This window comes from Erythranthe guttata, chromosome 12 (genome assembly GCF_056151865.1).
Source record: "Erythranthe guttata isolate IM_541 chromosome 12, IM_541, whole genome shotgun sequence".
NCBI classification, from domain to species: Eukaryota; Viridiplantae; Streptophyta; class Magnoliopsida; order Lamiales; family Phrymaceae; genus Erythranthe; species Erythranthe guttata.
In genome coordinates this window covers 20,519,586-20,531,735 of record NC_142544.1, presented here as the reverse complement: position 1 = coordinate 20,531,735, position 12,150 = coordinate 20,519,586, and the positions used below count along the sequence as shown (strand labels likewise).

General features: G+C 36.5%; 3 protein-coding genes across 3 annotated transcripts; 1 reads left to right on the top strand and 2 right to left on the bottom strand.

Moving 5' to 3' along the window:
* Positions 1-810: 810 nt before the first annotated feature.
* Positions 811-2,828, bottom strand: FLU (Tetratricopeptide repeat (TPR)-like superfamily protein). Its single transcript, XM_012994868.2, has 4 exons — positions 2,493-2,828; positions 1,694-1,862; positions 1,283-1,603; positions 811-1,195 (listed from the first exon to the last, which is right to left on the bottom strand). The coding sequence occupies exons 1-4, from the start codon at positions 2,742-2,744 to the stop codon at positions 993-995; spliced, it is 945 nt and encodes a 314-aa protein (XP_012850322.2). The 5' UTR covers positions 2,745-2,828; the 3' UTR covers positions 811-992.
* A 2,120-nt stretch (positions 2,829-4,948) lies between these two features.
* SQD2 (sulfoquinovosyldiacylglycerol 2) lies at positions 4,949-8,231 on the top strand. Its single transcript, XM_012994871.2, has 11 exons — positions 4,949-5,720; positions 6,018-6,084; positions 6,187-6,257; positions 6,347-6,464; positions 6,567-6,640; positions 6,777-6,832; positions 6,918-7,001; positions 7,092-7,179; positions 7,275-7,352; positions 7,439-7,495; positions 7,582-8,231. Exons 1-11 carry the CDS (start codon positions 5,356-5,358, stop codon positions 8,078-8,080), a joined length of 1,557 nt encoding a protein of 518 aa, XP_012850325.2. The 5' UTR covers positions 4,949-5,355; the 3' UTR covers positions 8,081-8,231.
* On the bottom strand, positions 8,178-10,814 carry LOC105970085 (laccase-4). The gene is made up of 6 exons (XM_012994870.2): positions 10,582-10,814; positions 10,100-10,251; positions 9,774-10,018; positions 9,560-9,694; positions 8,563-9,495; positions 8,178-8,474 (listed from the first exon to the last, which is right to left on the bottom strand). Exons 1-6 carry the CDS (start codon positions 10,672-10,674, stop codon positions 8,344-8,346), a joined length of 1,689 nt encoding a protein of 562 aa, XP_012850324.2. The 5' UTR covers positions 10,675-10,814; the 3' UTR covers positions 8,178-8,343.
* Positions 10,815-12,150: the final 1,336 nt, after the last annotated feature.

Sequence of the window (12,150 nt, the reverse complement as noted above, 5' to 3'; positions counted from 1 at the left end):
AAGATGAAATGGCAGTTGCTGATATAGTGGGAGGTATTTATTGGGATGAGAGAGAGAGAGAGAGAGAGAGAGTAGGATGAGGAAGAAAAGACAGAGGAGGTCTAATCTTGTTAACAAAAAGCTAGTATTTAATCTTTGTTTTAATTGGTCGAGGTTGATTGCTGACCAAAATTAAACACATATTAGACTAGTTGTACAAGTAACTCCACATGCTTAATTGCACTCCGCTCTCACTAACTGCTGAGGTTTTCTCGTACGTATCATCAGTTGATTACTACCTATACTGTCTGAGTATTGAATTCTAATTGAAATTGTAAATGGCGTGTAAGAACAAAAATACCAAAAAGAAAAGACAATTTGGTCAAAAAGAAGAGAGAATATTTGGTGGGAGCTCTGAGAGGAACACTAAAGATCTCATCTTTAATCCCCACAAATTATTACCAACACAAAAGGGCAAAAAGGAGAATAACACTCTCTCGGAGTAAAGCCAAGATATACCCTTGTAGTTTTTTATTTATTGAATTCCTCCTCTCAAGAATCATAATTTCTACTTTTGGCCCCATTTTGACCATCATTTTCTGCACCACTCCCTTTGCTTCTCTCTCTCTCTCTCTCTCCACATTCAACTTTCTTTAATTCACCTTGTACCACACACATTAAAGAAACTTGTGCATTCAAATCAATGTTGTGTTTGAATGAGAAAATGTCTTTTTGACTGGAATGCCTTAAACATGAGTAAATACCCCAAATACCTACTTCCACTTTTTCACACCAATCAAACCCACCTATTCGATCCAAATTACGAATAAATTTTTCAAATATTGGGATAACCCCCAATTTCCTCACCAAATTTACATTAATAACGCGAATCAAGATAATAGTTTTTGAATTTACTCAAACGGCAAACAACAACATAATAGCTCTACAAAAAAACGATAATATTCGCAGAAAAAACTCAAGACAAATGTAGGTAATACAAAGATTTAAGAAATTCAGTCCGATTGTAACCTTGAAATATACTGGTCGTAGTATTTGGCAGCTTTTTCGAGATCACCAAGTTCTGTATAACAATCAGCTATTGCTCCATAAGCATCCGCATTTCCAGATTCCTCTCCTTCTCTTTGAGATATTTCAAGAACCAACGAGTGGTACTTTATTGCATCCTGAAATTTCCCCAGCCTTTGTAGCGATGCTCCTACAAACGGATAATGTTAAAAAAAATGTAATCTTTATCGAACATTTATTTATTTATTTTTAAATCTACTAAAAAATAATATAGTACCTACGCCCCTTGCAGCCTTCTTCTCCTCCGTTGGATCTTCAAGATTCCGGGAAAGCTCAAGTGCTGACTTGAACTCAGACAATGCCTTGTCTGGTTCTTGATTTCTGAGGAAATTTTTACCCTTTTTCAGGCGAGTTATTAAATCCGGTTTTCTTGGATCAACAATTACTTCATCCTCTGCAATTTTTCCACTAGCAGGGGCATAGCTCAAAGTGGGGGCATACGATTCAATCTTAGCTTGTCTTCTCAGAGCTGCGTTGATCTGTCGGAGCTGTTCGTTTAGTCGCTGCAGTTCTTCTTTTCTCTGTCTTGCAACTAGACCTGCAATATCGAAAAAAATATGATTCAACTGATTTATCTTACCATCAACGTATAGTTGGAAAGAATTGCACGGAGTTGGTAGTACCTTACCTCCAACTGTTGCCCCAACAATGGCAACAAAAAGCAACACCGGCATGTTCATATTGAAGATGGAATTATCAGTAGCTTCACATGTTTCTGCAAGTACTTGCAGAGGTTTATCGAACATTATCGCATTGGCAAGAACGAGCATTGCTGGCAGTTTGGAGAACATTTTTTCCTGCAAGAGCGATAAAACTTTAATTATTTAGGATCCACATTCTATTTTTCACTTCACAATCAAGAAACGGAATACTATATCACCACCAAACTAAAGGCATCTCTAATTAGAATAATGCGACTACATTTTGTAGTTGCAATAAGTAGAAACTTCGAGTTAATACAATGGCAGCATTTCGAATATACGATGGCTGCATTTGACATTTCGAAAGTTGTCAACTAGTAGCTAGTCCAGTCATCAATCACTAAAAAATAAATTAACCCAAGTGTTAAAATGGGATTATAATATTCCAATTTCAAGAACTTGGGCTTGGACTCTTAATTTGAAGTTTCACAATACTGAAAAAATCTTCTGAAGCCAATTTAGCAATGTTACAACATTACTAGGTTGATGAATTCAAGACATCCTTTTCATGTATACCAAATCTAATTCCCCAAATTATCAGTATCACAACAACCCAAATCATTCCATAAAAAAAAAAAACTAAGATTGAACTAGTTCCAGCTACGAATCAAACTCCAAAACAAGCAGTTACCAGTTAACACCATTCTAGAAAGGTTCAATTTTTAAGCAAGACCCAACTAGCAAAAAGAAGAGAAGAGAAGAGGTAAAACAAATTGGTTTACTCACAGTAGATAGAATCTTCTTAAAATCAAAGCTGGTGCGCATCTCCTCCGCCTGGGTATCTCCATCTTCACTGTGTTTGCTGATGAAATGAGTGGCATTTAGGTGTGGGCCGTTGATTCTGGTAGCAAAAATGGTGAATGGCGAAGTGGGTTTGATAAAATTATGCGGCTTGACAGATGATTGAGGTAATCTTGAGAAGAAATTAGGGTCGTATGGGCTCCATGTTAGAATTCCTTGCTTCATCAACATCGTCATCTTCTTCCGTTCTATCTTCTCTCTAATTTCTCAAATCAAGACTACTCTTTTTCTGTCTAGTGTTTTCCTTTTTTTTTCTTTTTTTTTTTCCCCATATTTTTTCCTTCTTTGGGCTTTATGTTTGGATAAAAATACGTGAGCCCAATTTAAAATTTTAAGCCCAATTGCAGCTATAACAGACGTACACATCTATTTTATTGGGCTTTAAGGGATTACCACTAGTTTATTATATATTATTATATAGTGAATTATTAATGCGATCATTGATTACAACACTCTTCAAATATTCATTATTTAATTTTTTTATTAGAAAAAAAGTCAAACACACCAAATAAGAGGATATTCAAAAGAATATCTCTGATTAAAATGCCTCTCAAACCCTTAATTATCTTGCATGTTACCATTTTCATACGTAAATTCTTCCCAGTTCTGCTGATTGAGGCTTTGAGCAACAAGAAATATATTGGTGAGACGGTAACTTATTTATTTATTTTAATAATATGTTCAAGTAGATAAACTGTATATATAATTAAAATTTTAATTATATATTTCGTAAATAATAATACGAGCAAGTTGGCCGACAAGCAAGAATCACGTGCGAAATCTGACTCCACGTTCTTCTCAAATCAGTATATTTATATGCGCTGTCAAATTTCTTGTTTTTTTATTTTATTTTATGATGATAATTTTTTGTTGTGAAATTTAAGAATACCGGGAAAGCTTTACAATGCAAAATTATCATTTATGTTGATATTTTATGATGATAAATGATCATTAGAAAATATAAAATCGTTTAATAAATAGAATTTCGCACATTTGAGTATTTAGAGAGCTAACTGTAAGTAAAATATAGGGTTAACTGCAAAAAATCCCCTAAACTTTGGACGTTTTTGCGTTTTACCCCCTGAACGGAAAAAAGTTGCACGAGCGTACCTGAACTCCGGTTTTCTTAGCACCGATGTCCAAAATGTCCATTTTTGGCCAAAATTGACCGGAAGTTAAATCACGTGCCTAACACGTGACTTTAGCTGGGGTAAATTGGTCATTTCCTTTTATACTCAATTTTGTTCCTTTTCTTTTTAATAAATATAAATAAATCTTAAAAAATAAAAAAATAAAAAAAGAAGAATAAGTTTCTTCTTCCCGTCACCATCATCCCAGCCAAGCTCTTCCTCTCCCATCGGAATTAAGGACTATAAATCGAAAGCAAATCAATCTTCATCACTTGCACTCGAATCATCACTCGCAGCTAATCTGGGCCGCTTTTCCTCCGTGATGTTATCACTCGAAACCACAACTCCTGAATTCCTTTTATCAACCTTCTTTTTGATAATCAAACACACCACCTGATCTTACACTACCTTCCATTTTCACGCACCAACTACATATGAAAAACTCTTTAAATTCCAACTCGTGCCGAAATTCCGACCAAATTCACCTTTACATTACCGATTTTTTTTTTTAAATTCGACATGGATTCCCAATTGTACAGTCTAGCATTACCAGATCTGAAGCAAAACCAAAAGCCCACCCAAATTCTTATGTAACAAAAAGAATTAACGAAATTTCGCGTCAATCAAAAAGAAAATTAAAAATCGGTGCGCGTTTAATCCGAGATCAAATCACGTCAATTTCCGGCAGAGCAATAGCGATGGGAGAAAATTGAAAGTGGTTCGGTGGTGGTGGTGGTGGTGGTGGTGCGTACGGATCAGGCTGTGGTGGGGGGTTGTCTGATTTGTGTGTGGTGGTGCGTCTGTGACGAAGATGATGATGGGTATTCAATATTCCCCTTTTTTTCTTTTCTTTTCTTTTGTTCTTTCTTTCTTTTTTCCTTTTTTAATTATTTATATTTAATAAAAAAATGAAGAAAATAGGTGTAAAAGGAAAATACTAATTTACCCCAACTATATTCACGTGCTAGGCACGTGATTTGAATTCCGGCCAATTTTGGCCAAAAATGTACATTTTGGACATCGGTGCTAAAAATAATAGAGTTCAGGTATGCTCGTGCAACTTTTTTCCGTTCAGGGGGTAAAGCGCAAAAACGTCCAAAGTTTAGGGGATTTTTTGCAGTTAACCCTAAAATATAATACTAGAGGCTGTCTAATATGTATAAAATTAAACAAAAAATGAATTCCGAGCTAAAAATCCCATAAAATATTATTTACAAATTACAATAGAAATTGAAAAAAGAAAACCCAATTAACCGCACAACTACTTGATATATCCTAAGTTCTGACAAATGACAACGACCACAGAAGAAAATTAATTAAAGAAATGGGGATTCTCCCTGTCGATTGATTGGAGGAAGAGCATATACTCTTTCATCTTCCGGTTATTCTCCACCTCCGGCGAATCCCATAAAGAATATCCAAACGGGATTCCGGACAGTCCCTTCTCCCTGGTCCCTCTTTCTCTCTCTTCCCCCTCTCTCTCTCTCACACACACAAACACACACTAGCTGCCTCAATCAAACTCAAAGATTAACCCATCCCCCCATAGAATTCAAGAAGAAAAGAATAACAAATCCCCTAAAAAAAGATTCTTTTATTCCGAGTAACGACCAATTTTCAATAGTATAATTAGTATTTAAACCAAAGCAATAATCATCATGACCACTAATTATCTCTCTGCTTCTACTTCATCTACCTGCTCTTATAAATACACTCCTACTACATTCTTTTCTTCTGGAGTTTCTTCTTGCTCCTGTAAATCAAGAATTAGGAAACCCATTACTCTAATTTGTGTAAATTCTGAGTCTTTGTTGTATAGAAGGAGTAAAGGATTGAGATTCTGTAAGGAAAGATCCTATAAAGATAGACTTTTTATTGCAGCTACAATGGTAAGCAGCGATATGTCTATTACAGAGCACAGTGAAGAAGAAGAAGAAAAGGAGAACCCTCTTCCTTTGGTTGAATGTGAGATCAATTCTAAGCCTAGGCGTATTGCTCTTTTTGTTGAGCCTTCTCCCTTTGCGTGAGTCTCTTTCATTTTTCTCATGTTTTGTATTTTTTTTTCAATCAATGATTTTGTTGGTTAGTGAAAGTAATGATTTTGATTGTCGTCAATTAATATTGTGCCTAATTTTAGCATGAAGGATGGTTTTGCTTCTTATTGGAGTAATTTAATAAAAGATTGATTGATTGCAATTCTTGTCTAGATGTACATAATTAATTGCTGCCCTTTAGTACAATAAGTTCATCAGTATATTTAATCTAGACTTGTTGCCTGTTAATCGTTATGCCTTTGGTTTTTCGTCTGTATTGTATACAGTTACGTCTCAGGATACAAGAACAGGTTCCAGAATTTCATCAAATACTTACGAGAAATGGGGGATGAGGTACGTTCGTAGTTATTCACGGTCGTGTTCGATTGTTCAGATAGATAATTTTATAGTTTTAGTGCTATAAATCCCGATTGCCGATTTGGATATTGCGTACAGGTAATGGTTGTAACAACTCATGAAGGAGTGCCACAGGAATTTCATGGAGCTCAAATAATTGGATCAAGAAGGTTAGCTTTTCAATTATTTTACAGAGATTGTGTTTGTGGATTGTGAATAAATTGATCTAATTAATTGAAGAGTAATAATGTGTTGGCAGTTTCCCGTGTCCGTTGTACGAAAAGGTACCGCTCTCACTAGCACTCAGCCCAAGAATAATATCAGCAGTTGCCCAATTCAAGCCTGATATTATACATGCATCATCTCCTGGCATTATGGTAAATTATTGTACAATCTGCTGTTTCTTATCGAAGCATCTTAAGAAAAAACGAATTGGTTTGTGTCGATTGTTTCATCAACTGTTTCTAAATGCTGTGCAGGTATTTGGTGCTCTTGCCATTGCGAAATTACTCTCTGTGCCAATTGTAATGTCATATCATACTCATGTTCCTGTGTACGTTCAGATTTTTTCTTCGTCGTGTTTAATGTCAATATTTCAATGTCGTAATACAGCTAGCAAAAGCATATTTTGTTTTTTTAAATACATGAAACTGTGATTTTGTGCTGATTATCAGTTTGTGCTCTTACAGATATATCCCCAGATACACGTTCAGTTGGCTCGTCAAACCAATGTGGCTAATTATAAGTATGTGACATTCCTTTCCTAATTCTGCTTCTTTTCGGGTTTGGGATTATAAAAAGTATTAAATAAATTCTTTTTTTCATGCCAGAATTTCTGCACAGAGCTGCTGATCTTACATTAGTGCCTTCTGCTGCAATTGGAAAAGATCTAGAAGCAGAAAACGTCACTACAGGTAAAATTTGTAACATCTTAAATCTAGGTAAAAAGTTGTACTAACATTCTTACAAGATTCAATTTTTATTTTTACTTTTCAAAATATTAGCCAACAGGATACGCCTCTGGACCAAGGGTGTCGATTCCGAGAGCTTCCATCCTCGTTTCCGCTCCCACGAAATGAGATTGAGATTGAGGTTTGAAACTCCTTCCATCACTCTTTATGTCAATCGCCTCCAATTACGACATTTAACCTTTTCATTAAAAAATAATCTTTATCTTCCTTAATTAGCAATGGAGAACCAGACAGACCACTGATAGTCCACGTAGGACGTATTGGAGTCGAGAAGAGTCTAGATTTCCTCAAAAGGTATTTTTTCCATTCTCGTAACTTTTACATAGTCAATCATTTCTTGAAATTGCTCAAATTATAGATTCTTTACATAATCGAAACAGGGTCATGGATCGCCTTCCAGAAGCTAGAATAGCTTTTATCGGAGATGGACCGTACAGGTCAGTTGGAGTTATAATTCGACTAATCAAACATAAAAAGAAAAACCCTGATTATTTAATTAACCAATCAATCATTTCTGACATAGGGAGGAGCTGGAGAAGTTATTCTCAGGTATGCCAGCTGTCTTCACAGGGACACTACAAGGAGAAGAGCTCTCACAAGCATACGCTAGTGGCGATGTTTTTGTGATGCCATCAGAATCCGAGACATTAGGGCTCGTTGTTTTGGAGGCCATGTCATCAGGGCTCCCCGTGGTGGCTGCTCGTGCAGGAGGAATCCCTGATATTATTCCCGAAGAACAACAGGGTAAAACGGGATATTTATTCAACCCTGAAGATATCGATGACTGTTTGAGCAAATTGAAACCCCTTCTTTACGAAAGAGAACTGAGGGAAACCATTGGCAAAGCTGCACGTGTCGAAATGGAGAAGTATGATTGGAGGGCAGCTACTAGAAAGATAAGGAACGAGCAGTACAGGGATGCTATTCTCTTCTGGAGGAAGCAGAGAGAGGAGTTCTTGAAACCGTTTCAGTGGTTGATTCAGCGCTTTTCCAAGAATACCCCTGCCGCGATCGAAATGTGATCTTGTGTGTTTGTTTGGTGTTTTTATTCTTTACAATGTAATATATTGTATTGATTCAAATGTTTTTTCCGTGTATAAATAAGTTTGGATTGGATTCTTTGTGGCTAAAATTGTCAGACTTTATATATAATTGAATATTCTTGAAAAACAATACATTGTATAATTATTGACTTCAAATTGAGCAAAAAATTTGCATCTACTGTAACAGAAACAATAGAGATATTTAATTTCCTGATGAATAAATTGTGAAATTTTATTCACAATCAACATTTAGGCAGATCTTTAGGAGGCGGCAAAACAGACTCATTAGGGCTTTTCCCATTGTCCACCAAAAATGCCATTTTTAACCCCCATGTTGTGTGCACTTCCAAATGGCAATGCATAAACCATACTCCTGCAAATAAAAAATCAAATTTTCAATATATTTGCAATAATTAATTAATTAATTACTTAATTAATAAGAAAATTTGCTAAATATGTACCTGGATTATCTGCTAGGAATCTAATGGCTACCCATCCGCCAGATGGCACTCCAATAGTGTTCCTCTCGACAGGATCAACGAGATTGAATTGCTTAGGATCTGTTTTTGAATTGAAATTTCCTAATCCTCTGCCCACTACAAAGAAATTGAATCCATGAAGATGAATTGGATGATTTTCAGGGGCAATTATCCCTGTATCCTGCAAAACCACCTGGATTGTGGTATTGTAAGGTACTCTGTAAAGCTTCGTTCCATTTCTAGTCCCAAAATTCGACGGCGGAGGACCGCCGGTGTAATTAAATGAAACCGGAGGGTTTCCTGGAAAATCGGTGGTGAAAACCCCCTTTATGTTGAAAATATGTGCCTGCAGGAGAGCGATTTTAGGCATCACGAAGGTGACGTTGTTTATATCCGCCACCACTCTGCTGCCGTTTCCGGCCTTACACGTGGCGCACGGATTGATACCGAGCCCGATTGTGAAAAGAAGTGAGCGATCCACTTTTTGCGGAACTTTGGCGGGGTAATTTTTTGAATTCAAACTTCTCAGTGAGTTGACGAAATTGTTGGCGACTGGGGTGGCGTTCTGTGGCGGCGGGGCGGTGAAGGTCGTCGGAGAAGTGGAGAGTGTGCCGGAGTAGTGGAGCGTGGCGGTGGCTGTGGTGTTGTCCACCGCCACCCCTGGGGTGTCCATGAAAGTAGACGCCGCCACGATGTACTTGCCGGTGTTCCGATCGGCGGTCAGGATTGCGGTGGTTGTTTGCCCCGGGGCGATCACGATCGTGCCGGTTTTGAATGGTTTTACGTAGGTGGCGTCCACGTCGACGACGGTCAAATTGTGGCCGGCGATTTTGAAGAAGAGTTCTTCGTTGAGTGCAGCGTTGATCAGGCGGAGGAGGTACGTTTTTCCGGCTTTGACTTTCAACGTGAATCCATCTGCCAATCACATCAAATGTTTTTTAATTTGTTTAAAAAAATATTATTTTTTAGTTAAAATAACCTGCAGTTGAGGAAGGACAATTGGTGACAGGCCCAGGATGACCGTTGATTGTGTGGGCATCGGAGACATTTGGCGCCAGGCCAGATGTCAAAGCCTCGTTTATCACAGCTTCAGTGTCTGATTTCCACCATTCAGCTGAATATGTGATACAAAAAATCAATTATTAATTAATTAGAAAGAAAAAGGAAAATCAAATATAAAATTGAAAAAAAACCTAGGATGATAACTCTTTCGTGGTTGGGTTTGGGAAAAGGATAAGGTACACCAAGCTTAGGCAAGATGACGATGGCGCCGTGTACAGTGGACCTAAGCCACAGGATATGCGCGTGCCAGAGGAGTGTGCCCCTTTGACCTGTGATGGTGAAATTGTAGACGTAATTTTGACCTGGCTGAATAGGGCATTGTGTTATATATGCTGGTCCATCTGCCCATCCTGTTCGAAGTTGCCTTATTCCATGCCTGTAATATGTATGTAATTTAGAAGACACACATACTAACACGTGTACGTGTGTGTGTGTGAAGGGTTAATTAGTAAAATACCAGTGGATGGAGAGATTGTAGTTGACATGGTTGACGACCTTAACAAGGACTGTATCGTCTTCTCTAGCGTAAATAGTTGGACCTGGAAATTTACCGTTGACAGTAACAATAGATTTGCTTGAGCACAATTTGGTTGTGTTTTTCATCACCACCTGCAAAAATATAACATTTTTCATTATTTTGCTTGATTTTATTATTTTAGGTCAACAACCTCAGCTAACTGGTGGAGTATATTGAAATTAATTATCATTTTACAATCACAAAGAGTAAACTATCTCTCTCTAGAGCTGGCGTAATAATTAATCAAAACCTCCATATATAATTCGAAATCGAAAAAGATTTTCCAAGAATGCAGTCATGCATGCATGTTATATAAATGCGAAAAGATATCGGAAACACCTCACAGCTAAACAACAAACGGACGGATTAATTAGTTGAAATAATTAAATGGAGAAATATGGTAAAAATCGATAAAGTCTTACATTAAATTTATAATGACGAATTTTGCATTCGACCAACAGTACTGGAGACAAGCACGCTACCAGGATCAAAACCCGAACCCAATAATAACCCATTCTCTCTCCTGATCTCTTTCCGGTGTGTGTGTGTGTGTGTGAGAGAGAGAGAGAGATATATATTTTGTAATTTTTGGTCTTAGGGGATAAGAGTTTTTTGAATGTGTAGTTGCATGCAGTGAGGAATATTATTATATTAACGAGCCAAGGAAAGATTTAAATAGGTGAGCCAATATATTGGTGCATGCTGATTGCTGCCATAACGTCGTTTTTCTTCGGTTAGGTGAAACTATACATCCTTCAAACATAAGCCTCCTTATACCCAAAACTACTAACCCTTTCATTTTCTTTTCTTTCTTGTTACATAAACTATTCTCTTTTATATATATCTTCTTCTGTTTTTTTTTTTTTTTTAAATATAAATCATATATATTGTCATTTTAGGAGATCACTTACTTAATTATGCAAATTTAATTGATTTGTGTAAATTAAAAGCGAACTTCATTTTAATTTGCTCTAAATTTTTGGTAAGTGATTTTCAAGAAAAGCGTGGTTTAATTAATTTGGATAGAATTATTTAGTCTTGATTCTAGAAAACAACTATTTAATTTTATTTAGCAAAACGCAAGAGTACTATTAACGTTTTTGACTTGGAGGAAATCGTAGTTGGAGGAGGGCTTTCACGTACATATCAGATCATTAGCTAGCTAATAGTCACCAAGAAATATTATTGTTTGAAAGCTAAGATTATTCTAATAGCACTATTTAGCCAAACTGTGGCCCTTTTCGATAACAAACTACTCATCTTAAATTAAAAATATAATCATTATAGTCAACTAATATTGTAATTAGTCGTTATCTTGATGATGAGTTGTATCAAATCTATCTCATCTTCTTACTTTAATTAAGATAAGTGTTTAGTTTACAGAAAAAGCAGCTTAATTAATCAGCTTCTTGCATATGCTCCATTTTCACGATTGTTGCAACCGATTGACTTGATTGTTGAACTAAGGTGCAACGTACTGTCTATTTCCGTTGAAACTTCTTAGGAACCTAAACAAAATGAATTTGGATCACAATTTCATCGATACATATGGTCTTTCACTCGGGGCTAGCTACCGAACAATCAATGAATTTGAATATATAACTCCACATTTTTTTACTACAGTATCAAGAAGCGCCTTCAAAGTCGTCTCGTTATTCTTGATTGACAATAACAAAAAGCTGATGATTATGTTGACGACAACGTCCTAGCACTTCAATTAGGGATTATTGACTATCACTAGATACATCTATTTTTTCAGTCAAGAAGCAGAGAGCTAATAGCAACGTAGATGGGCATAACTATGGTGGCGTGAAAAGCGGGCGGAGGTTGAGCATGACGTTTTTTTTTTATCGTAATTTTCGGAAGATTCAAACATGTTTGAAAACTATTATTATATATTGGGAGGAGGAATAATGAGTGTTTGGTTACATGTACGGATAAAATAGAGAAGAATCGTTTAATAAAGATATTAAAGAATTTCAGGCATTTCG